We start from the raw sequence: 27,207 nt of genomic DNA, 5'->3' as shown, positions 1-27,207 counted from the left end.
TTGTAAGATTTGTACATTTCGCCTGAATATCATCCTTCAGTTCACCCAGACATAACACACACTCTTGCTCAGTGAAAGTAGTCTGTGAGCACTACATCATGAGAAACCCAGAACATGATACCTGTGCCTTTTTCTACAGATAGACTATGTTTGCCTTCTTTGATGCACTTTCACCTTTGCTCACACAGGTTTGGTGCATTTTCACATTAGCCATCCATCATTTCATCTTCTCCTGCTCTCTCTGATGCTTCCCCAATTCATCTTTGCCTACTCTTGTCTCAGCTGCAAGTAGGTCTCTCTCCTCCTGATGTCTGAGTAACATTCCGCAACCTATCCATGTCTTTTCCCTGGGGAAGGTACTAATAGTTCTGAAATCTGGGACAATGACATCAGTATTTTCAAAGATTTTGATGAACTGGAGTTCAATTTAATATGTGTGAGAATTATGAATGCAGATTTTTCAGAATACTAGAATCGGATAATCAACTGCTTTGATTTTAAAGCAGTGTCTGTGCTGTTGTCTGCTGTGAATGACCCAGATGTTATTTGGTGACAGTGAAAGGCACGAACTATCACCAGAATCCAGCTTAGGTTGTTATCCCAGACTCGAGGACCTTGGTCACAATATAATTCATGTGGCAATGAAAAGACATGAGGCTCAGGTGACACAGTAACAAGTAGTAAATAAATGGCAGTAATAAGAATTTTACCTCCTGCAGGTAAGCATTGGCCAGCAACTCTGCCTCATAGTTTATAAATAATACATATAGACATGCAAGTATTATTCAAATGGTACAAAGAAAGGATCGATAAAAAAAATCAATGTAAATAAATAATAAGTATCTCTGCAAAGGTGCAGTATACAGTCAACACATATTGCATCTAACTGTTAAGTCTTATGCCCATGATCTGTGATGGATAATATAAACTCTTTCCATTTTAATGAGCTCAACATCTTTTTCACATGGGAAGGGATGCTGACTTAGTTTTTCAGACAGATGCAATAACACAAGACAAAAGTGGAAGTGTCATCATGGTCCAGATGTCTTGCAGTTACAGTGGGGTGAATGTGTGCATGTGTGTAGGTGTGTTTGTGTGTGTGAAACAATATGAATACATGGTATATCACTATGTACTGAGATTTTTGTTCATTGTATACAAAATTTTAAACCCTTTGTCAGTTAAACGTATTTGTAATTTGGCTGCATGTGTGTGTGGCAACCATCGACCGCCAGTAACTGCCACCTGCCAAGTGCAGAGTAAATTGTCTTCAAACTTGGTGTCCTTTGGACTATGTGTGCTTAGAACTCTGGTGGAGATGTTTCAGTTATTCTTGTCTGTAATGTTTTTCCTGTGTTTGGTGTAATTATACAAGCCATAATAAAAGTGCCCAGTCATAATCAGTTGGAGTTCTCTGTGTGCGGTCAGTCAGTATAGCTAGAAAACCCACACTTGTGACTGTGAGTCATGAAAACACGTTGCATTTGCTCGCTGTGTATCACTGGTTTTGTGCTAATAGACAATGTTGCAACCTCCAGTTTTTCTGGCAATGCAGGACAGAACACCTTGACCGCAGAACAGATCTTCGACTGTGCATCTCAATGATTTACCCTGTGTGCTACTAATACACCAGACATGGTTGTGTCTCTAGTGTTTGCTTCATCAAGCCAGACAATCCTAACCTCCGACAGCACACCACACTGGGGCGGAAGCCTTCTACGGTATTCTACGGTTGACAGGATGCTTCTCCAGCACAAGATTCTGGATTCTTCACACCCAAGTTTCTACCACACTCCAACATCGACCACATGGCTGTCCAGTTTTGGGGACCACATGCATGGCTGCGTTCTCCTGAGAGTGGTCTGTCGTTTAATGTGTACCCCCTCTGCGCTGGTTGAAGGGACACTCACATCAACCGTGCCGGGCTGTGTATATGCCTATCCATTCTGCCAACCTGAGCACACCTCGGGCGATGCACCTGCCGTGGTTCTGCCTTGTCACTCGGTGCTCTATCACGATTTTGTGCCTGTACTCGAGATTTTTTCTGCATCAGCCATCAATCCTTCCATGCCTGCAACACCATGCTCATTGCATGGCCGTACTGATTTCCTTCCTACTGGACACCACATCTCACCTACACAGCTACCAGACATTCAATGCACGACATTGCCTGTGACCAAGGTGCAGTTCGTGTCAATGAACACTGTGCAGGATCCCTGCATGATTTGCGCCTCTCCTACATCCCTGCAAACTCTGGCCCCAGGTCGTTTTCTGAAGCTTCTGCCGTTACTACTGGACAACCCAGTGATGTGGTTTACCTTGACGGACAACATGTTGGACATACACAGCATTGTGGGTGATGGCACTCGTTTTGTGTGTTTAGTGAACCAACTGCATGACCACCCGACCTTATCAGTGACTTGTAGCTGAACCCACTCAAGAGCAACAAACATGTCACTGTGTGTGCACTACTCATCGAATGCCTTCCTCGTCCACCAACTGATACTATTCACAACATCATTTATGATGAGACCTTAGGTTACAGAACCCCCTCCCAGCTTGTGTGAGCAGGTCACTACCGAGATCTTGTCGAATGAAATGCTCTGGGCAGTGTGGTTGGTGAAGCTGCTGCAAGAACTACAATTACATTTGCTTCTGCATGCTGCAGCATCACTCGAGGATAAACTATGGCTGGCAGACCAGGCATATGCCATTATCCAGCACCGCCATCCCCCTCCGCATAGCACCGCGCCTAATACTGCCGAGGTTCGTATACTGTGACTATACTTCCAATGTCAGGGGCATGCCTATTGCGGACAGCACATGGAACAGCAGCCACCTAGTGGCCAAGACTGGGAATTGCCACTGGTCCAGCGCCAGCCTCTCCCCACCCCAACCGGGCTAGTGCCTGCCCTCCCCGCCTTCCCCTCTCCTGGCGCTTCTGCTGGTGGGACAAGTACTGCTGACTCACGCATATAGTGGCTCGACTCCACTTACAGGGTCACCACTCGCACTCCCAAACACCACATGTGGGCCAGAATAGGTGCCACGGCTCGTGGGTATATGGAAGGGCGCCCACAGACATTGCATTCCATCAGATCCTCCAACTCACAAGGTCGTCTGTACGCCTTTTGATTTAGGTTCACGCCAGTATTTTCTCTTTGGCACTGGAGCAGATGTTAACATTTACTGTAACAGACATGACACCAGCCGAACTGTTTCTTTGAGCAACAAAAAAATCGTCACTTTGTGTCGACAGTTTTCCCAAGATACGTATTGAACTCGTACCTGGCAAACGTTTCACTTGGTCCTTCTATGTGGCTGACGTTGGCTTGTGAGTTTAGTACAATTCTAAGTTACTTGTGTAACCAGTCAATTATAACTGGGCATTTCCTGACTGGCTAAAATATGCAGATGTTAAGCCTCTATTAAAGAAAGGGGATAAAGAGATACCATCAAACTACAGACCGATTTCACTTTTGCCAGCATTCTAAAAAATGTTGGAAAAAGTAATGTACAGGCAGCTTCTCAACCATCTGACCACAAATAACATATTATCAAGAACACAGTTTGGATTTCTGAAGGGTTCTGATATCGAGAAGGCTACCTACACCTACAGTGAAAATGTACTAAATTCATTAAATAACAAGTTACAAGCAGCAGGTATTTTCTGCGATTTTTCAAAGGCATTCGATTGTGTGAACCACAACATCCTTTTAAATAAATTAGAATTCTGCTGCAAAATGGTTCAAGTCATACCTCGCTAACAGGAATCAAAGTGTGTCAGTGCAAGGGACATGTGAATTAAGTCATCAGTCATCATCAGAATGGGAAGAAATTACATGTGGTGTCGCACAAGGATCCATCTTAGGGTCATTGCTTTTTCTTGTGTACATTAATGATCTCTCATCAGTTACACTGCCAGAAGCTGAGTTCGTTTTGTTCGCAGATGACACAAGTATTGTAATAAATATTAAGTCGAGGTTAGTTCTAGAAAGATCTGCCAATGATATTTTCATGAATATTTATAAATGGCTTAAAGCCAACTCACTGACACCAAACTTCGAAAAGACTCACTATATGCAATTCAGAATCTGTAAGAGGTTTCCACCCAGCATATGCATAAAGTATGAAGAAGAGCAGATAGAAGAGGTTGACAGTCTTAAATTCCTTGGATTACAACTTGATAATAAATTCAGTTGGGAGGAGCACACCACAGAACTGCAGACACGCCTTAACAAATCTGTATTTGCAATTCGAGTGTTAGCAGACATAGGCTACATAAAAATGAAAAAGCTTGCAAACTTTGCCTACTTTCATTCCATAATGTCATATGGTATAATATTTTGGGGTAACTCTTCAAGTCAAACAAAAGATTTCAGAGTCCAAAAGCGTGTAATACGTATTATTTGTGGAGTAAATTCACGGACGTCCTGTAGAAACCTCTTCAAAGAACTGGGTATACTAACTACTGCCTCTCAGTATATTTACTCCTTAATGAAATTTGTCCTAAATAATATATCTCTTTTTCCAACAAACAGCTCAGTTCATACATACAATACCAGGAACAAAATTGATCTGCACAAGGACTTAAAAGCACTTACTTTAGTTCAAAAAGGGATCCACTACTCAGGAACACTCATCTTCAATGATTTGCCAGCAAACATAAAAAATTTAGTTACAAATAAAGGTCAGTTTAAAAGGAGCCTGAAAGACTTACTAGTGGCCAACTCCTTCTACTCCATTGACGAATTTTTTAATAGAAACAAATGATGTATGTATCTATTCATACTATTAGTATTGCTATTTCAGCTTTAAAAAAATTAAAAATAAAAAAATAAATAAAAATGACATGTTCTACATCCACGGGGATCTCCTCAGCACGGATCTATGGAACGAAAAAATAATCTAATCTAATCTAAACCCAGTGTTAGGCACTGACTTCCTTCTTCACTTTGGTCTGTCTCCGGACCTCCAGTCTGCCGCATTGTTGCACCAAACCTTGTCTACTTTTATTTGTGTTCAGTCGCCTCCTCAGCTCCCCCTCCCCCTCAGCTTCCCAACGATTTTGACACAGCTTTCACTGATTGCTTTTTACTGGCGGACAGCCACACAGCTTCCATTGCCCAGCTTCAATCCGAGTACTCTGCAGTCGGCAATCTCCGCACTTCCAACGCCAAGCTGAACCGCACCTTATCGTCAGCTATGCAAGCCCTCGCCGAGGCATGATGCCTCGTACAACGCCTGTCAACTCCACCGCCTCCAACACCGGCGATGCACTGCATGGAAATCTGACGCCCCTTTCTCCCGAAACCAGCTGTGCACCTCGTGGAACTTTGATGCCACCACTGTGGACAGCTCCGCCGGCACATGAGGTTAGTGACTCTTGTGTACTACCGATTCCTGTTCGTGACGTCCCCAGAGCGAGTTCGTCAGCCCAGATGAACGCTATCACGAATGGAATGGCACACAACATTGTCACAACAGACCGACCAGCAGTGTGTCATAAAGCGCGCCAACTACCGCCACATAAACTAAACCTTGCTAAGGTGACAGTGGAGGAACTTCTGTGGGCAAATAATGTCCGTCCATTGGACAGTAACTGGTATTTGCCCATACATTTAGTTCCCAAAAAATGGCACAATGTGCCTCTGCGGCGGCTATTGCCACCTCAATGCACGGACCGTATTAGACAATTATCCTATACTTCATATACACTCCTGGAAATGGAAAAAAGAACACATTGACACCGGTGTGTCAGACCCACCATACTTGCTCCGGACACTGCGAGAGGGCTGTACAAGCAATGATCACACGCACGGCACAGCGGACACACCAGGAACCGCGGTGTTGGCCGTCGAATGGCGCTAGCTGCACAGCATTTGTGCACCGCCGCCGTCAGTGTCAGCCAGTTTGCCGTGGCATACGGAGCTCCATCGCAGTCTTTAACACTGGTAGCATGCCGCGACAGCGTGGACGTGAACCGTATGTGCAGTTGACGGACTTTGAGCGAGGGCGTATAGTGGGCATGCGGGAGGCCGGGTGGACGTACCGCCGAATTGCTCAACACGTGGGGCGTGAGATCTCCACAGTACATCGATGTTGTCGCCAGTGGTCGGCGGAAGGTGCACGTGCCCGTCGACCTGGGACCGGACCGCAGCGACGCACGGATGCACGCCAAGACCGTAGGATCCTACGCAGTGCCGTAGGGGACCGCACCGCCACTTCCCAGCAAATTAGGGACACTGTTGCTCCTGGGGTATCGGCGAGGACCATTCGCAACCGTCTCCATGAAGCTGGGCTACGGTCCCGCACACCGTTAGGCCGTCTTCCGCTCACGCCCCAACATCGTGCAGCCCGCCTCCAGTGGTGTCGCGACAGGCGTGAATGGAGGGACGAATGGAGACGTGTCGTCTTCAGCGATGAGAGTCGCTTCTGCCTTGGTGCCAATGATGGTCGTATGCGTGTTTGGCGCCGTGCAGGTGAGCGCCACAATCAGGACTGCATACGACCGAGGCACACAGGGCCAACACCCGGCATCATGGTGTGGGGAGCGAACTCCTACACTGGCCGTACACCACTGGTGATCGTCGAGGGACACTGAATAGTGCACGGTACATCCAAACCGTCATCGAACCCATCGTTCTACCATTCCTAGACCGGCAAGGGAACTTGCTGTTCCAACAGGACAATGCACGTCCGCATGTATCCCGTGCCACCCAACGTGCTCTAGAAGGTGTAAGTCAACTACCCTGGCCAGCAAGATCTCCGGATCTGTCCCCCATTGAGCATGTTTGGGACTGGATGAAGCGTCGTCTCACGCGGTCTGCACGTCCAGCACGAACGCTGGTCCAACTGAGGCGCCAGGTGGAAATGGCATGGCAAGCCGTTCCACAGGACTACATCCAGCATCTCTACGATCGTCCCCATGGGAGAATAGCAGCCTGAATTGCTGCGAAAGGTGGATATACACTGTACTAGTGCCGACATTGTGCATGCTCTGTTGCCTGTGTCTATGTGCCTGTGGTTCTGTCAGTGTGATCATGTGATGTATCTGACCCCAGGAATGTGTCAATAAAGTTTCCCCTTCCTGGGACAATGAATTCACGGTGTTCTTATTTCAATTTCCAGGAGTGTACAAGGCTTCACACAAATACTTAGCGGAGCACACATCTTCAGTGTCTTGGGCTCCCACAAGTCATATTTACAGATACCCATGAAACAGAGTGACATGCCAAAGACAGTTTTGATCACACCCTTCAGCCTCTACGAGTTTTGTTACTTGCCTGATGGTCTCAAAAACGTGACCAAACTTGGCAACGTTTTATAGACTCACTTCTGTTTAACTGCCCATAGTGCTATTCATACTCCCGAAGATATACTCCTTTTTTCCTCCTCTGACAGAGAACATGATCTGCACCTGGCCATGATACAGGGCCTATTAAAACGCGGTAGAGTCGAGATCAATAATGACAAGCCACAACTTTGATGCACTGCTGTCACTTCTCTGGGGTACACCTTCTCCTCTGAAGGTTCAAAAATGGTTCAAATAGCTCTGAGCACTATGGGACTTAACTTCTGAGGTCATCAGTCCCCTAGAACTTAGAACTACTCAAACCTAACTAACCTAAGAACATCACACACATCCGTGCCTGAGGCAGGATTCGAACCTACGACCGTAGTGGTCGCGCGGTTCCAGACTGTAGCGCCCAGAACCGCTCGGCCACCGCGGCCGGCCCTCTGAAGGTATATGCCCTCCTCAGGAGTAGGTTGACTGCATTTGTGATCTACCTCTCCCAGTGGTGTTTCACGATTACGCCAATTTTTAGGAACCATCAATTTCTACCGTCATAACCTACCGATGGCGGCAGCCATTCGAGCCCATCTGACTGACACATTGGATGGTAAACAAACATCTAGCAATTGCCGGGTACTGTTGTCTGACAGTATTATCGCAGCAGAAGCTGAGTAGCACTGTGGCGTAGTGGTTATGATACTAAACTGTTGCATGGAGGGTCGTGAGTTCAAAACTCACCTGGACTGTAAAATATTAATTTGTATATTCGGTTTGAGTACATTCTAGAAGTATCCAAAAATGTCAAGAATCATGGTACTGGAATGTTCTGTAGCTGTATGTGTTCTGGCCAGAGACAGTTCGCTCCGTGCACTTGTATGTGCAAGTGCTGAATAAACCTTCGTTAAGTGAAGTTAGTGTTCGTCATTCATCTAATTACACCTTCTTCCACATGACATTATTCTGGTGCAGACGCTGGGTATCGGAACCTGTGATAGCGCACATTATAGACGACACAGTGGCTCCTATCAGGCCACGACAGAGCCGCCGTTTACGTGGCGAGAAACCCGAGTTAGAGCCATATTTGACAGATCGCAATCTATCGGAGGCAGAAGAAGAAGAGGACGTTACGATGACAGCAACTGTGTGCCACCACATGAGACATCCATCTAGGTTCTCTGGTGACGATGGCTAAGATCCAAACAAGTGGTTGAAGGTACATGAGCGTACAGCCAAATTTTACAAATGGAGTGACACTGTGTGTTTGGCTAACGTATTTTTCTACTTGGAGGGCACTGCCACGCGATGGTATGAGAACAACGAGGAGAAGTTCACAAACTGGGAAGTATTCCAGGCGAAACTGCACAAGTATTTTGGCGACACACAACGACAGAAGTGCAAGGCTGAAGATAAATTAAAGTGCAGGGCACAGCGTCCAGGAGAAACTACAGCATCCTACATTCAAGACGTCTTGGAGCTGTGTGAAATAGTGGATCCTAGAATGAAGGAGGAAAACGAGGTGGCACATCTCATGAAGTGTGTTCCTGAGGACACGTATCAAGCCCTACTCCTGAAGGAAGTTTAGACAGTAGACGACGTCATAAAATGGTGCCAGTATATCGAGACAATGCATCAAAAAAGAATTACACGCAAGAAGTTGGAACGGCTTCCAAATGTCATATCGATGTCTGTGATGGAAATGGTTCAAAGGGTTCAAATGGCTCTGAGCACTATGGGACTTGACATCTATGGTCATCAGTACCCCTAGAACTTAGAACTACTTAAACCTAACTAACCTAAGGACAGCACACAACACCCAGTCATCACGAGGCAGAGAAAATCCCTGACCCCGCCGGGAATCGAACCCGGGAACACGGGTGTGGGAAGCGAGAACGCACGACCACGAGCTGCGGACACTGTGATGGAGGAAGCAACTGATTTCACAAGTGTTATTCGTCAGATAGCGAGAGAAGAAGTTCAGAAGGCACTTGGATTGCACGGCTAGCAAAAAACCGAGACACTTCAAGAGGTCATAAGGGAGGAACTGGAATAGACATTGAACCCAATCTCTCGTCCTTCATTTTCCTTGAAAACGGCGACAAAGTCGAGACCCAGGCGGAGTTACGTTCCTACAATGCCACATGAGGAACCTGTTTGGGCACTAAGAAAGACACGTCTGCAGGACCCAGGATAACCAACCAGTATGTTTCCACTGTAGACGACCGGGACATGGGGTGCGCTATTGTTGAGAAAGGCGGCGGATATTTGATGACACCCGCGCTAGAAGACAGCAAACTGATCTTAGCCGACGCCAACTCCGGGACGACGAAGATGAACAAGAAGACGTGGATGCAGGACGACGTAGGTCACCATCGCCGCAAGCTAGCTGCTGGAGAGGACGCTCTCCAACACTCCGATTAATGTCTCCATCGCCGTTTAGAAGCTCCAGCCGATCACCTAGCCGCCGCAACCTGGAAAACTAAAGGGTACGACATTCCTCGAAGGTGAGGCCGCCGAAGAGAAAAATACTCCGCCGTCAGTCACTACAAAAGTGATAGGAAACTAAGTCGATATCCTCATGGATGGCCGACCAGCCCAAGCTCTTGTGGACTCTGGACCATCATATTCAGTCATTTCAGAGAAGTACCGTCGCCAGTTGCAGAAAATCGTATTCGTCGACAACAAAACATCTCTGCTGAAGGTGGCTACTGCGAAATATGTCAAACCTGCAGGAAGCTGTACCATTTGTGTGGGTATAAGTGGCCATACACAGCCCTTAGAAGTCATCGTCTTACAAGAGTGTAGTCATGACGTCATTCTCGGATGGGACTTTTTGAAAGCTTCTCAGGCAATTATAGATCGTGGTCGCTAGAAGATTATGCTAGACGAGATGAGATACTGTGGACAGGAAGATGCGCATCCGAGTGTGTGGAGACTATGTGTGCTGGATGAAGTGATCATTCCTGCAGTCAGCGCTAGAGAGGTAACTGTAACGTTTCATTCCATGCAGCAATCCACGGATCTTGTAGTGAAATGTACGAGAAGCATACCTCTGAAGAATAACTTGGTCATCCCAGCCGCTGTCGTCTCGTTTAAGAACGGATTCGGTGAATTGTGGATAGTTAACTGTCGCCGAGAACTGCAGATCCTTCCAAGACGCATGTGCGTAGCAAACGCTGAGCTGTTAATTGAAGAACAGCTGAGCGTCATATCAACCTCTGATGCCGAGTCTGTGGGCGAAATTAGCGCTACCACTACGAGACAAGATCTTCTAGCTCGATTATCACCAGGTCTCACTAAGCGACAACAGAAGAAGCTACTTGCCATTCTTCAAGTATTCTCTGAATGCTTCAATCCACATGTGCAGAGCAAATTAGACAAATCGACAATGAAGCACTGGATTAGCGCTGGAGACCATCAACCAATAAGCCAGAGAGCATACCGTGTGACAGCAACAGAACATCAAATAATTCGCGACGAGGGACCGGTAGAGAAAATGATGAAGAATGACATCATTCAGCCTTCGCAGAGCCCATGGTCGTCACCAGTGGTGCTCGTTACGAAGGATAGCAGTTGGCGCTTTTGTGTTGATTACAGGAAGCTTAATAAGATAACTAAAAAGGACGTTTACCCTCTTCCATGAATTGACGATACACTAGATTGTCTGAAGGGGCTAAGTTTTTCTCAAGCATGGACATGTACTCAGGATACGGACAAATCTAAGTAGATGAGGCTGACTGTGAAAAAACTGAATCCATCACCCTTGAGGGCCTGTATGAGTTTAAGGTAATGCCGTTTGGTTTGTGTAATGCACCAGCAACTTTTGAACGGTTGATGGATAATCTTCTAAGGTACCTGAAGTGGACGATGTGTCTTTGTTATTTAGATGACATTATAGTGTTCTCAGAGACATTTGATGAACACGTAAGAAGACTGAGGGCCATTCTTCAGTGTCTCTAACAAGGCGGACTGAAATTTAATCCACGTAAGTGTCTCTTTGGAGCAAAAGAAATCAACATGCTTTGACACCTTGTGTCAAACGAACATGTGCGACCAGACCCAGAAAAGGTGAGATCTATAACGGAATTTCCTATTCCTAAAAGTATTAGAGATGTGAGAAGCTTCCTCGGATTATGTTATTATTACCGTTGTTTTGTCAAAGACTTTTGTATCAAAACCAGACTACTTCAAGAGATCTTAAAAGCTGATGCTAAATTTATTTGGGGTGGTGCTCAACAAGATTCTTTCAATGTGCTGCGAAAAGCTGTGACGACTGACTCTGTACTTTGTCTGTACGATGAGAGAGCACCTACAGAACTACACACAAATGCCAACGGGTATGGGATTGGTACTGTTCTGGTGCAAATTTCGGATGGAAAAGAGAAGGTTATAGCCTATGCTTCTGGCGCCTTAGTTGGACCAGCGTTCGTGCTGGATGTGCAGACCGCGTGAGACGACGCTTCATCCAGTCCCAAACATGCTCAATGGGGGACAGGTCCGGAGATCTTGCTGGCCAGGATAGTTGACTTACACCTTCTAGAGCACGTTGGGTGGCACGGGATACATGCGGACGTGCATTGTCCTGTTGGAACAGCAAGTTCCCTTGCCGGTCTAGGAATGGTAGAACGATGGTTTCGATGACGGTTTGGATGTACCGTGCACTATTCAGTGTCCCCTCGACGATCACCAGTGGTGTACGGCCAGTGTAGGAGATCGCTCCCCACACCATGATGCCGGGTGTTGGCCCTGTGTGCCTCGGTCGTATGCAGTCCTGATTGTGGCGCTCACCTGCACAGCGCCAAACACGCATACGACCATCATTGGCACCAAGGCAGAAGCGACTCTCATCGCTGAAGACGACACGTCTCCATTCGTCCCTCCATTCACGCCTGTCGCGACACCACTGGAGGCGGGCTGCACGATGTTGGGGCGTGAGCGGAAGACGGCCTAAAGGTGCGCGGGACCGTAGCCCAGCTTCATGGAGACGGTTGCGAATGGTCCCCGCCGATACCCCAGGAGCAACAGTGTCCCTAATTTGCTGGGAAGTGGCGGTGCGGTCCCCTACGGCACTGCGTAGGATCCTACGGTCTTGGCATGCATCCATGCGTCGCTGCGGTCCGGTCCCAGGTCGACGGGCACGTGCACCTTCCGCCGACCACTGGCGACAACATCGATGTACTGTGGAGACCTCACGCCCCACGTGTTGAGCAATTCGGCGGTACGTCCACCCGGCCTCCCGCATGCCCACTATACGCCCTCGCTCAAAGTCCGTCAACTGCACATACGGTTCACGTCCATGCTGTCGCGGCATGCTACCAATGTTAAAGACTGCGATGGAGCTCCGTATGCCACGGCAAACTGGCTGACACTGACGGCGGCGGTGCACAAATGCTGCGCAGCTAGCGCCATTCGACGGCCAACACCGCGGTTCCTGGTGTGTCCGCTGTGCCGTGCGTGTGATCATTGCTTGTACAGCCCTCTCGCAGTGTCCGGAGCAAGTATGGTGGGTCTGACACACCGGTGTCAATGTGTTCTTTTTTCCATTTCCAGGAGTGTAGTTACACCTTCTTCTACGTAACAATATGGTGAGAGCTTTTGAAGATCTTAAGTCAGCATTAGAACATGCTGTCACTCTAGCCCACCCTTTGCTACATGCCCGCATCTCTATTACAGTGGATGCGAGCAGTTTCACAATTGGTGTTGTCCTCCAACAGTACAGTACGTTGGTGACACAACACAGCCATTTTGTTCTTTCTTCCCAGAAAACTATCTACGGCTAAATGATCAGCATTTGACAGAGAATTGCTTGCAGTGTATGAAGCTGTAAAATATTTCTGCACAGACATCAAATGCAGGACCATAACAATTTTCACAGTTCATCGCCCCCTCATGGTTGCTATTTATAACCCTGCTGTTGGTCTGCAACTTGACAATACACAACAGAAATTCGTTATATCCAAGGTTCAGAAAGTGTAGTGGCTGACTACCTATCACATATAAATGCAATTTCATCCCCCATTTATTTTGATGAACTGGCCCACGTACAGGAGAATGAACTGCACAACCTCCAACAGGACCCTGCTACTTCCCTCCAGATTGCTTCCTGCAACCTACCTGTTGTAACTGCGAGCGGGACAGTCGCGGTGTTGAAATGACGGAAAGCACAGCGGGTCCCACAGAGAGGCTCGCAAACAACAACACAATGAGAGAGGATGGACACAACCAACGAAGGACAGAATGAACAACAACAAGATCGAACAACGGAGTCTCAAGGAAACCAAACAAGCACGTCCATTCATACAAAGAACAAGAAAGTAAGTAAGCTGTCTAACGCGAGGTGAGGTGTCCACAGACTACGCGAGATTATACTGGCTGGCTGAGCGAGAGGCAGGCGCTTAAGTAGTCTATCGGGGGCGCCGCTATTGGCCGCTGGAACCACGTGTTCCACTGTGGCGCCCTCACACTAAAAGCGGGCCAGAAGGCGCGCGCCGCCACAGTTTAAGGTGCGATTGTGCAGAGACCTCTAGGCGTCTTCGACGTCCATGACATCTGGCGGGGATTCAAATTCCGCGGCCAGATCCCTCCCCCCTGAAACTTGCGCGTAGAGGCGGAAACGCCCCAGACGGTGCCGAGGTGGGCGGCAGCTGGAAGAGGAACTGGGCACATCAACCGCAATTGGCGTGGAGGAAGGGACGCCCAAGGTATCCATGACAGCCAATCCAGGGCAAGGGAGGGAGCCGCCGATCCACCTGGAGTCGGAGAGGGCTGGCGGGAGGCCCACGGGGAGACGGCAACTGGGGGCAGGGACGGTGACTCGAGGACGACGTCCGTACCTGAAGGAGGTAGGGAAAGAGGTGGCGGCGCGAGTCCTGTGGTAGCACGAGGGCAGAGTTGATTGAGAGGTGGCGCTCCAACCCTTTCGACATCTGCACCAACGTCACATGCTGCCCATGGGCCGCGACGACCTTGGTGGGTGTCCAACCCACCTTGCGCCTTACTCGTGGGCCCACACGGCCGTGCCAGGGGCATACCGCTGCGAGGGCCGGGAGTGGGGGCAGGAGGAGGATGGCATCAGCAAATGGAGCAGGGTCCGCGGCTGTCGCCCACGAAGAAGCTCTGCTGGACTTCGTCCATCAATTGGCGTAGTGCGATAGGTGCTCAAAAACAGGGTGAGAGTCGATGTGGTTGGAGATGTGTCAACCGCCTTAGTCAACTGGTGTTTAAAAGTACGGACAAGCCTCTCCGCCACACCATTGAACGAAGGGTGGTAAGGGGGGCTGCAGATATGTTTGATACCGTTGGCCTGACAGAAGTTGTGGAAGGACGACACCATGAATTGGAGACCATTATCAGAGACCAACGTGTGTGGCAGGCCCTCAATGGCGAGAACATGTGCCAGGGCCGTGGGTGTAGCCTCCGTGGTGGTGGATGCCATGCGGACAACATATGGGTATTTGGAGGGGGCATCAACAATGAATAACCACATGGACCCCAAAAACAGGCCTGCAAAATCGATATGGATGCAATCCCAGGGCCGGTGAGGCACAGGCCAGGGTGCAAACGACTGAGGGGGGCTTGCCTGATGACGCACAGACATTGCACCCATGGACCAAGTGCTCAATATCGCCATCGATGCCAGGCAAATACACATGCCGGCAAACCAAACCTTTCATACAGGACATACCCCAATGCCTGCGGTGTAACAAACTGAGTACCTGAAGCCACAATTCCGGAGGGATGACCATCCGGTGGGCATCTAACTCCGCGGCCAACAGAAGGACATCATTGACCACGGAGAGCCTGTGGGACCGGTGGCGCTGGGGCTGAAATCGGACTGTGTCTGATGAGTAGCATAAGACGGCCACTCGTGGACCACGTAGTTGAGAACCTGCCGCAACACAGGGTTGCGGCAGGTAGCTGCAGCAACGTGAGGAGCCATAAGAGGCAGACCGTCCAGCGCATCCCGGCAGGCGGAATCAGTGTGAAAGCAGAGGACCTCGTGTTGTCAAAGGCAGGATTGGGGCCTGCTGAGAGACATGACAAAGCGTCTGCATTAGCATGGTGGGCAGTGGGCTTATACCGGATGGTGTAAGCGTAATTACGTAGAAACAATGCCCAGTGCTGGAGACTTTGAGCCATCCGCTCTGGAAGGTGAGAGTGGGGTCCAAAAAGTGTAACCAAGGGTTTATGGTCCGTCAGGAGGGTGAACTTTGCCCCAAAGAGGTAGGTGTGAAATTTTTGGACGGAGAACACGTTCGCCGGGGCCTCCTTTTCAATCTGGGAGTAGTTCCGTTGTGCTGGGGTCAACGTCTTAGAGGCATAAGCGATAGGCTGTTGGAAGCCATTGGCATCCCAGTGCGCGAGGACGGCCCCAATGCCGTATGCTGACGCATCATCCGCCACAACCAAGGGGTGGTCCGAAGAGAAGGGAGTAAGGCAAGGGGCGGACTTCAGCATTGCCTTTAAAGAGGGAAAAGCCTGGTCACAGGCAAGAGTACCCCTTTTCGATGCAAGTGATTGAGGGGTTGAGCAACGGAGGCAGCCTGGGGCAAGAACTTTAAGTAATAAGTAACCTTGCCCAAACACATCTGCAGTTCAGGTAAGTCCTTGGGATGAGGAAGGGCCTCAATGGCCGCGACATTACGACCTGAAGGGCGAATGCCATCTTTGCTAAGCCAGTGGCCTAAGTATTCCACTTCCAGTTGGAAAAAACAACATTTGTCCAGCGGACAGCGTAGACCAGCAGACTGCAGAGCGTGAAATAAGGTGCTGAGATTTTGCAAATGTTCCTGGCGGAAACGCCCGGTGACCTAGATGTCATCCAGATAATTCACACAGGCAGGGATAGGCTGTGTAAGCTGCTCCAGGAATCGCTGGGAAATGGCCAGCGCCCAAAAGACACCAAAGGGAAGGCGCTTATACTTATACAATCCGAAAGGCGTGTTGATAACCATGATGTTCCGAAATTCGGCATCCACGGGCAACTGGTGGTATGCCTCAGCCAGGTCGATTTTGGAAAAATACTCTCCCCTGGCAAGGTTGGCAAGAAGGTCTTCCTGTTGGGGAATGGGGTAAGTGTCAACGAGGGACTGAGCATTGACTGTAGCACCGAAATCCCCACACAGCCGAAGGGACCCATTGGGTTTCCGTATGACCACCAGTGGTGTCGCCCATGCACTGTAAGTTACAGGCTCCAGCACGCCAGCGGCCTAGAGCCGATAAAGTTCCTGCACGGCAGCTGGCCATAAGGCCCCTGGAAGGGGCTGGGCCTGGAAAGAGTGAGGCTGTGCATCCGGCTGTAGGGTGATGTGCACCTGAAAGCCGGAAGCACAGCCGAGATCCGGTGCAAACAACGACGCACGACCTTAATTTCGTCGGAAATTGAAAAGCCAAACAGTTGAAACGCATCCAGGCCAAAAATATTCGAAGCTGACGGATGGTCGACGACAAAGAGGGTAAGGAGCCGGGGAACACGCTTGTACGTCAGCCGGACGACGAACTACCCACAAAGTGGAATGGAACCGTCTCCGTAGGCGTTCAAATGGCGAGAGGGAGGCGACAACACAGGAGAGCCCAGCCGGGTATATGCCGCCGTATTAATCAGGGTGATGGTGGCCCCAGTGTCAACCTGAAAACTGACATCCTCTGTGAAAATGCGGAGCATGAGGAAAAGCTTCCGTGCTGATGGGTCATCTTGTGGGACGACCGATTGCAGAGCACGGACGGTATCTTGAGGCCCAGGAGGGGCAGGACTGGAGCGAGTCGAGCGACTATGACAGACCGAGCGGATGTGGCCCTCCTTGTTACACAGCGTGCACGTTTTCCAGCGGGGGTGACAATCAGCCTGCGAATGGGCAGTAAAGTACTGTGGGCAAGATGGAAGTTTGCCGCGCGACTGGCGACGACGGGCGACTGAAGGAGCCGATGCCATAGAGATGTCAGACAACGTGGAGTCCCGACGGTGCTGGCCTCTGTCGGCCGGGCCACGTCGACATCGCGAGGGTGGAACCCGCCGTGACGCCGCGATCGCTGTCACCTGCGGTCGCGCCATAAGACGCTCATTAGCCGCTTGAGCAATTTCAAAGGAGTGGGCAATGCAGAGAATCTCTTCGAAGGAGGGGTTGTCGAGTTTCAACGCCGCAGTACGGACCTCAGGATCGGGAACCAGTTGAACCACCACATCCCGGATCAGGGAGTCCGCATACGAAGCCTTACACTGCTGATTTTTGCATGTAAAATCGCATCGACAGCTGAGACCCTGCAAGACCGTGACCCCTGGAATGATACGATTGACCAGGCTGTTTATGGTACTGGTGGAACTCCAGCCAACAGGCGACCACGTAGTAGCGTTGGGAATAATAGTTTGTCAGTAAAAGGCAAATCCCCTGGAAAGAGAGAGCCACAGGATCGGACAACGGTGCCACTTGCGGAGAAGAAAGAACGTGTCCGGAGAGGCCCAAGACAGAAACAACGACTGCTGCAAGGAGTCGTCCGTGACTTGAAAAGCCGTAAAATGTTGTTTCAGCCTATGTAACTAGGTTTCTCAGTCCTCTTTAGCGTCATTAAAGGGTGGAAACGACGGTGGACGCAGGAAAGCATCGGACACCCGAGGATTCTGAAGCTGTTGCAGTAACGCGTCCCGGGCATCGACTTTGTCCGTTAGCAACTGCAGCGACTTTTCTAAGATGTCTAACTGAAGCTGCTGCTGCTGCATGAGCTGCTGCTGTTGCTCCAGCAGACAGACCAACTTCTCCTCCATACCATCAACGACCACCATTTACCTTGTTGCCAAAATGTTGTAACTGCGACCGGGACGGGGTTGAAATGACGGAAAGCGAGGCGGGACCCGTGAACAACAACACAGCAGGAGAGGACGGACACAACCAAGGAAGGACAGAACGAACAACAACAAGATCAAACAACGGAGTCACAAGGAAACCAAACAAACACATCCACTCGTACAAAGAACAAGAAAGTAAGTAAGCTGTCTAACGTGAGGCGAGGTGTCCACAGACGTACATGAGATTAGACTGGCTGGCTGAGCGAGAGGCAGGCGCTTAAGTAGTATATGGGGGGCGCCGCTGTTGGCCGCTGGAACCATGTGTTCCACTGTGGCACCCTCACACTAAAAGTGGGCCAGGACGTGTGCGCCGCCACAGCTTAAGGTGCGATTGTGCAGAGACCTCTAGGGGTCTTCGATGTCCATTACGTCTGGCAAGGATTCAGATTCCGTGGCGTGCGGTACCAGACTACCAGGCTCAGCCAAGCCACTGTGGTGCAATACGTCCACAGGCACTGCCTGCCCTATTGTTCAGTCCGTGCTGCGTCGCCAAGTATTCACTATGTTGCATAACTTTTCACATCTTGGTCCTAAGGCTACTACACGCTTTGTTACAGAACAAGTTGTGTGATTGGGTGTGAAGAGGGATTGTCGTACTTGGGCTCCTGCTTGTATAAGGTCCCAGCACAGCAAAGTTGGCAGGCACACACAACACCCTCTAGGTGAATTCGGCATCCCCAAATACCGCTTCCGACGTGTGCATCTGGACCTCTTAGGGCCGTAACCCGTGTCTGATAGTTCCAGGTATATCCCGTCGACTGTGTTACATGTTGGGTAGAGGCAATACTCCTTCAGGACATTACAACTGATTCCATAAGATGAGCATTTGTATCCGCTCCTGGACAGCTTTATTTGGCTGCCCTACATCCATCACCACCAAACAGGGTAGGCAGCTTGAATCCCTGCTGTTTAACAAACTCTGCATGCTCTGTGGGGTGGATAGATTCCACACTACAGCTTACCACCCACTGAGCAATGGGCTTGTCGAGCATTAGCACAGGACTCTGAAAGCGGCCCTCGTGTGCCGCAGTGGTGAGTGATCTGACGCCCCTCCCTGGAGTATGTTAGGAATACGCATGGCGTATAAGACAGACCTCTAGGCTTCACTTGCGGAACTCCTGTATGGTGAGACCCTATTTCTACTTGCAGAGTTCATCAATGATGAAGCAACTGTTGACCTACCCAACCTCCCTGCTCTAGTCGATCATGTCCGGTCACACATAACCACAATCCGCATGCCCCCTTCACGACCACAGACCCATCCTCAGGTTTTTCTGCATTTGGCTCTGGACTCTTGTGAGTTTGTTATGTTATGGGATGATACAGTCAAACTGACATTACAGCCACCTTACTCTGGCCCACACGGAGTTTTGGCTCACATGGACAATACTAAGTACATTCTCATCAGTGGCCATCAGCAGACAGTTTCTCTTCAGTGTGTGAAACTGACCTGGATGATCGAGGAATCTGCACCACAAATTCTCGAGCCAAATGCTCCTCTGTCATACGATGGCTCCGGTCTCACATATACTGCCCCCTCCCTTGCACTCCACCCTGATCATATGTGCACCGAGCCTACACCTTTGAGCAACTCAGTTGTTGCACGTGATGATGTCCTACCCTCGCTTCACTCAGGCCTTGTGTGTGACAATCCACAACCTCAGGCCAAGCACGTGTTGCGTGTGATGTTACCCCGTCACAAGTGTTGGCACCCAATGCCCCTAAAGTGTGTTCTAGTGCTTCCCCTGAGCTACATTAGTCTCCCCCACCCCCCATCCCCCCTAATACCCACTATGTCGAAATTTCAAAATTTCGCATCTCAATCAACATCTCTGGGTGTCCACGTGATGAGCTTTCCTTATAGCTCCATGAGGGATCCATTTTCGTCCTCCGCATAGGGGTCACTTTGCATGAGTCCACACCCACATCACATATCACCATTCTGAACACAGTTCCTATCCCAAACAGGATGGATTAGGCTGGCATAGCTGCAATGTTCAGCACCAACAGGCTGCTCAAGATTCACATCCCACTCTTTGCCTGTACTCGAATGCTGACATCTTCTGTGCCAGACTAGTTCACACGTGCAGGTTGACCAGCCCATCCTCCCCACTGGATGATGGACTAGACCATCGCTAGTCCACCCTGCACAGACAGCATGGACTCTTTGCACATGCCTCTATCATACAGCGAGTGTCCCACAACACCACAAACAGGAAGACACCCCACGTACTCCCTCCAGCGTTCCGCACTTCTGTTGGAGAGGGGTGGGGGGAGGAGGGGCTCTGTGGCAGCCATCGACCACCAGTAATTGCCACCAGCCAAGTGCAGAGTAAGTTGTCTCTGGACTTGGTGTTCTTTGGCCTGTGTGTGCTTAGGACTCTGAAGGAGATGTTTGAGTCATTTTTGTCTGTAATGTTTTTCCTGTGTCTGGTGTAATTATACAAGCTGAAATAAAAGTGCCAGATTGTAATAAGTTGGAGTTTTTGTGCGTGGTCAGTTGCTATAGCTAGAAAACCCACAAGTGAATTAATTTTCTTTTTAATCTCTTTGTATTAAGATGGCATGTCAAATACAATTTTGTAAATGATCTGTAGATGAATAGATTAATTAACTGACTGTTTATGATGCATGGGTCAGGAAACTTAAAATTTGAAACTTCCTGGAAGATTAAAACTGTGTGCCGGACCGAGACTCGAACTCGGGACCTTTGCCTTTCGTGGGCAAGTGCTCTACCAACTGAGCTACCCAAGCATGACTCATGCCCCGCCCTTACAGCTTTACTTCTACTAGTACCTCGCCTCCTACCTTCCAAACTGAACAAAGTGAAAATCTCATTCTGGAAACATCCCCCAGGCTGTGGCTAAGCCATGTCTCTGCAATATCCTTTCTTTCAGGAGTGCTAGTTCTGCATGGTTCGCAGGAGAGCTTCTGTAAAGTTTGGATGGTAGGAGGCGAGGTACTGGCAGAAATAAAGCTGTGAGGGCGGGGTGTGAGTCGTGCTTGGGTAGCTCAGTTGGTAGAGCACTTCCCCGCGAAAGGCAAAGGTCCCGAGTTCAAGTCTCGGTCCAGCACACAGTTTTAATCTGCCAGGAAGTTTTATATCAGCGCACACTATGTTGCAGAATGAAAATCTCATTCTGGAAACTTCCCCCAGGCTGTGGCTAAGCCATGTCTCCGCAATATCCTTTCTTTCAGGAGTGCTAGTTCTGCAAGGTTTGCAGGAGAGCTTCTGTAAAGTTTGGAAGGTAGGAGGCGAGGTACTGGCAAAAGTAAAGCTGTGAGGACGGGATGTGAGTTGTGCTTGGGTAGCTCAGTTGGTAGAGCACTTGCCCGTGGAAGGCAAAGGTCCCGAGTTTGAGTCTCAGTCTGCCACACAGTTTTAATCTGCCAGGAAGCTTCATATCAGCGCACACTCCGCTGCAGAGTGAAAATCTCATTCTGGAACTAAAAATTTAATTTCATGTCCCTTATTTCCATCCTTATGATTTTGTTGGCTGTTATGAGTTCATTTGTAACTATTATTGTATGTAAAGCTAAGTTGAAAAATTTTAGGTGCAGCCATTACCATTGATGTTTTTCTCTAACTTTTAAAATAATTACCAAAATGTGTACCTTTTGATATCCATCCAGTTTTGGCCAAAGGTAATTCCATCTCCTTCCAGCTTCTAAAATAAGACAACATTTAAAATATATTTCAAATCACATCCATTCTGTGAACAACATAGGAAAAATATACAGGGTGTGTCAAAAAAATGTATACACACTTTGAACTGTCATAGACAATTTATTTCCCGTTCTACAAGGTTAAATATCTGTGAGAAAGTAATGTTATGTTTCTTCAACAGGTGGCAGCAGCTAAGTGACTATCCAGATCAAAGGTTAGAATTTTGTGAATGGGTTCAGGAGATGGTGAGACGTGAACTGGGATTTATGGGTAGCATAATTTGGTCGGATGAAACCCAATTCAAACTCAATGGAACTGTCAATAGGCACAATTGTGTGTACTGGGCTGAAGATAATCCTCACATTACAGTTGAAAAGACTGTGAATTTGCCTGGTGTAAATGTGTGGTGTAGTTTGTCTGCAAGGGGACTCATTGGGCCTTTCCGCTTTGAAGGTACTGTTACTGGAGAAACGTACCTAACAATGCTTGCTGATCCCACATTCCCTGCCATTTGTGCATTATTCGGTAATGATGAGTTTTATTTCCAACAAGATGGTGCCCAGCCACGCTATCATAGGGACGTTTGAGCATACCTGGATCACAATGTGCCAGGCCAGTGGATAGGACACAGGGGACCAATCGAGTTTCCTGCACGCTCTCCAGACCTCATGCCGCTGGATTTCTTCTTATGGGGCACTGTAAAAGATGAGGTGTACAAACGTAAACCATGTAACTTGGACAATCTTTGGAATGAGATTCAGGTGGTGTGCGCAGAAATCTCATTGGACACTTTGGTACGATGTACGGAATCAGTGGTGACTCGTACTCAGAAATGTATTGATGCTGAAGGCCACCAGTTTGAACAATAATCACATTTGCAAAGTATATTTATTTTTCCAATTGGACTTTAAGCTTTCCATTTCCAGAAATTTAACATTGTAGAATGGGAAGTAAATTTTCTATGACGCTTCAAAGTGTGTATACATTTTTTTGATGCACCCTGTATTTTTTTGTCTAATTACCAAAGTTGCTTTATGGTGAAGTCTCATTAATGTTTCTTAACTGTTCTGAAAGCAGAAGATATAGTATGAAGGACATCTGCAACTGAGCTCGACAGTAGAATCAGACAATCAACTGCTTCAGGTGTAAATAGTTTTATTGGTTCAAAAACATGACCATTTTAGGCAAATGCTTATAACTGCCCAAAACCAGTCATGTTTTTGAACCAATAAAATTAATTGACAGCTGAGGCAGCAGATTATCTGATTCTACTATTCTGAAAGATTCATAATTCCCCATGTATTAAATTGAACTCCAATTCATCAAAATCTTTGAAAAAAAAACTTGTTTGTCTTACAAATATAAAATAATACCTTCAGATCTTTCTTGAGATGTCACGCTCAAAGCATTATATGAATACATGATAGTTTTCCAAAAATGAAGCACTGAGTGAGAGGGTGCAGTAATAAGACACAACTCATTTTTGAGAGGACAGGAATTCAAATCCCTATCCAGCCACTCAGATTTAGTTTTTTTGTGATTTCCCTGAATTGCTTAAGGCAAATGCCAGAATGATTCCTTCAATGGAGAACAGCCAGTTTCTTCCCCAAATCTGAACTTGTGTTTTGTCTCCAATGATTTCATTATTGACAGGACATAATCCCTATACTTGCTTCCTCTCAACAATGAAAACTTCCTGTCTAATGAAATGCCCTATTTTATGTCTGAAATAATTGTAAGAATCAGTTTCAGTGAGGTTTAAATATACCATAAAAGATAAAAATTAGTTCTGGGAATTTGCTTCAGAGTGGGTTAAAACTGGGTGAAGGAAGGAATAAGGAAGAGTGATAGCAAAATAATTTGCATTGCAAATACTGATCTCTCCCATGAAGTAAAAACAACTTCACATCTTTTTTCCTTAAATATGAAATTTTTGTGACTTTCAAAAAAACTCAATAAAAGACTCATTTATTGTAAAAAAGAGCAATTTATATTCAATAAATATATCATTTACTTTACATGATAACATGAATATCTTATAACTACCTCTACGAATTTATTTTATGAACAAATAATTATGATCACATGACAATGATAAAAGTCGGTGGCCTGAAAGAAAATAGGAAGCTATGCAAAAAAGTAAAAAGTAAAATTTTAATGATGCATTGTGACCAGAATTTTTAATTGCTTAGTAGGAAACCTAAAACATTATTTCCAAACAGATGACTTCATAAACACAATCTAGAACCTCTTGAAAATGACTTTATGTATACCTGTCACTGTTGTTCTTTCATGAACACAGACCAAATATGAAAAGTATGAATGATCTATCACAAACTAAGTTTCTTTAATACATTTAATAAATATTTGGCAGTCTTACAGAAAACTGAATCACAGTCAAATGTTGATAAATACATTTGTCACCTATTGGGAACTCTAGAATAAACAGGGTGAAAACCATCAACATATCCCCCTAGGTTGTGATGGGCATGATTGTGTGGATATACCTTCTGAGTTCTAAAATTCTTGAACTCTTCTGGTGTTACTGTAATCTTTTCTACAAAATGTTCTGTTTTATTACCTTCCAGATAATGAAGAGGTATATATTTGACTTTATTTTTGTCCTTCCTCTCAGGATCAGTAATACTATAACTGTATGTGTAAGGGACTAATACAGCTGTCTTATCAGACAAGACATTGTCAGTATTACTTTGTGATTGTATCTGTGATAAATTGCCCTGTCTTTCTGAAACAGGATCGCCCATCATTTTTGTTTCATCTGAAAGATATGACTCTGACATATTTTTGCCTGAATCAGCTGCTCCTACATGCTTAGGCTTTCGCTGAGTGTACTGTGTATTTGCTAGGCCGTTGTTTATAAAAGTATCTTTGACACTTTCAGCTTTTTTGTTACTTGCTGAAAATGGATTCAAAGAGTTGCCAAAAGATGGAAATCTCATTACTGTCATACGTGCATATCTTTCAGCCTGAGCTAAGAGAGAGGCCAGTCGTTGTGGGAAAAACTGAACTGTGAGCTGTTGATGAGCCGGTTTCATTGATCTTTGAAAATTTGGACTTGCAGACCCATTACTATAAGCCCTGGAAGTATTCTCAGCGGTGCTTTTCCAGAGTGTAAATGAATGCTCTGCATTCAATGGTGGAGGGCTTAATTCAGTAGATGGGCTCCTTGTTTGCTTTTTTGCTTTTAGATTACTGTCCTCTAAAATGTCCGATGAAATTCTTATATTCCTTACAGGTAGAAGAGTACGCACTGAAGAAGCAATAACATTGTCTGTTGATGCAATTGCACTATTGTTTGTTGTTGGAATGGGTACGGAGTTACTCTCAGAAGCATTAACGGAGGTGGGAGGCATGGTGACACTGTCTTTTATTGTTTTGGGATTCAAAATAGGTTCTCGTATTTCAGGTTTAGGAGTAGCTATCAATTCTCCTGGCAAAAATGTGGCATCATAATTTTCCAGCAAACTCCAAGAGGGCTGCTTATTTGATGTGTCTCCTAACCAGGAGCTCTTGGCAGCAGGTGTTCTTGCAAGTAGAACTGGTTCTTTAATTTCTGGTCTAGCAGTATTCTCATCAGTTGCAGATGACGTACTGCCAGATCGTCTAGATATGGCAATCTTGCTACTGTTTCCATCAGAGTTATTGGTGTGTTGAGGTGGAACACTATCTGGAGCAACATTGAACAAAATCAATTGTGATTCATGAGTGCTAAGAGACCTGGAGTCTTCCTTAACATTGTCAAGACTGTTTGTGTTAGTATGGATTGCCTCTTGGTATTTCACTGGCTTCCATGACAGTTTGTCTATCTCTTTGTCACTTTGCACTGTATCTGTGTATTTCACATCTAACTTCTCTGGAGAATTTTCTGTGTTGTCACTGAGCTGGTATTCTGGTGCAGGATTGTAGCTTTCATTTGCTGATGTATGACCAGCTGAGTTCAGTTTAATTTCTTGTATTTCTGTTTTCTCCTTCTGCAAAAAAGAAAAATTCAATTTGGAATTTATTGACATTTACACGAAAAATATGTTAGACATAATGAGCTGTAATACTCAAGAAAATCATTTTTAATATGTCATATATTATTTTGCTCAAAGTAATCTGTCCATTTGAAAATAATCCCCTAAGAGATTCTTTCTATTTTCCTTATCTGCAATCTTGTTTCTCATGGATCAAACACCGTTTTTTGGAATAGAATAGAATAGAATAGAATATTTTTATTAGCCTTTCAGTGTTTTTCATACAATTGGCTTCGTCAAAGTTTACAGAGGGTTTTAATCTCAGTACGATATTCAAATAGTTACAGAAAGGTGAGAAAAGGAACTAAAGACCTTTTCTTCAGCATTATGTAAAACAACTTTTTATACAGTAATTAAATACACACATAAGAAAAGAATCACAGTAAATAAGTAGCTTATATAATATCAAAACATTTTCTTCATAACTTAGGTAAAACATATATTTTGATGATTAGTTTCTAAGAATTCTTCAGTTGTATAGAATTCATTGTTTTTTAGCCAGGTTTGCAATGTATTCTTATATTTATTTAGTGGTACTGTACGAGCTGAGCATGGTAACTTATTGAAAAATTTTATGCTTAAGTACTTATAGTTATTATGCACTACAGCAAGTCTTGTGGAAGGCAAGTCCAGCAGGTGACTGTTTCTTGTACTGTGTACACGCACATCACATCTCATGTTCAATTTTTTCAGATTTTATCGGGCATATATTAGACAGTTATATATGTACATGCTTGGCACTGTCATTACGCCAAGAGGTTTAAAATAATTTCTGCAGGACTCTCTGGGTCTGCACACCCAATGTCTGGCCACAAAGGAACATTCCTCTAATGGCTCAGGACCACCCAGTACTAGAGTCATTGAATCACAGACACCTGCAGCTACCATCTTGCCCTGAAATGAGAAATATTCTCCACATTATCCTCTGCACCATTCCCACAGCAGTATTATGCCACCCATCCAAACTATGAAATATCCTTGTCCATCTCTACTCCAACCCTGCTCCCAACCCATTTGTATCATGGCTCATATCCCTGCAACAGACCTAGATGCAATACTAGATGCAATACATGTCCCATATATCCTCCCAATACCACCTACTCCAGTCCTGTCACTGACATCTCCTACCCCATCAAAGAAAAAATCACCTGTGAAAGCAACCTTGTGATCTACCAGTTTAGCTGCGACCACTGTGCTGCTTCTACAAGGTCATGACAACCAACAAGCAGTCTGTCCACATGAAAGGCCATGGAAAACCATGGCCAAGAGGAAGAAGGACCATCCACTTGCTGAACATGCTGCCCAACACAACATACTTCCTTTTAATAACTAATTCACAGCCTGTACCATCTGTCTCCTTTCCACCAAC

The 27,207-nt window shown here is 46.7% G+C and overlaps 1 protein-coding gene across 1 annotated transcript in view; it reads right to left on the bottom strand.

The window, feature by feature from the left end:
* Window positions 1–23,852: 23,852 nt before the first annotated feature.
* LOC126183258 (uncharacterized) overlaps window positions 23,853–27,207 on the bottom strand; it is a 368,835-nt gene continuing 365,480 nt past the window's right edge. The window contains exon 10 of the mRNA XM_049925074.1: window positions 23,853–25,793. Coding sequence (XP_049781031.1) covers window positions 24,222–25,793 — 1,572 coding nt within the window. The 3' untranslated portion in view covers window positions 23,853–24,221. The remainder of the gene's footprint in view (window positions 25,794–27,207) is intronic.

Source organism: Schistocerca cancellata, chromosome 4 (assembly GCF_023864275.1).
Source record: "Schistocerca cancellata isolate TAMUIC-IGC-003103 chromosome 4, iqSchCanc2.1, whole genome shotgun sequence".
NCBI classification, from domain to species: domain Eukaryota; kingdom Metazoa; phylum Arthropoda; class Insecta; order Orthoptera; family Acrididae; genus Schistocerca; species Schistocerca cancellata.
The sequence above is the reverse complement of the archived record's forward strand: the minus strand, read 5'-3'. Positions and strand labels throughout refer to the sequence as shown.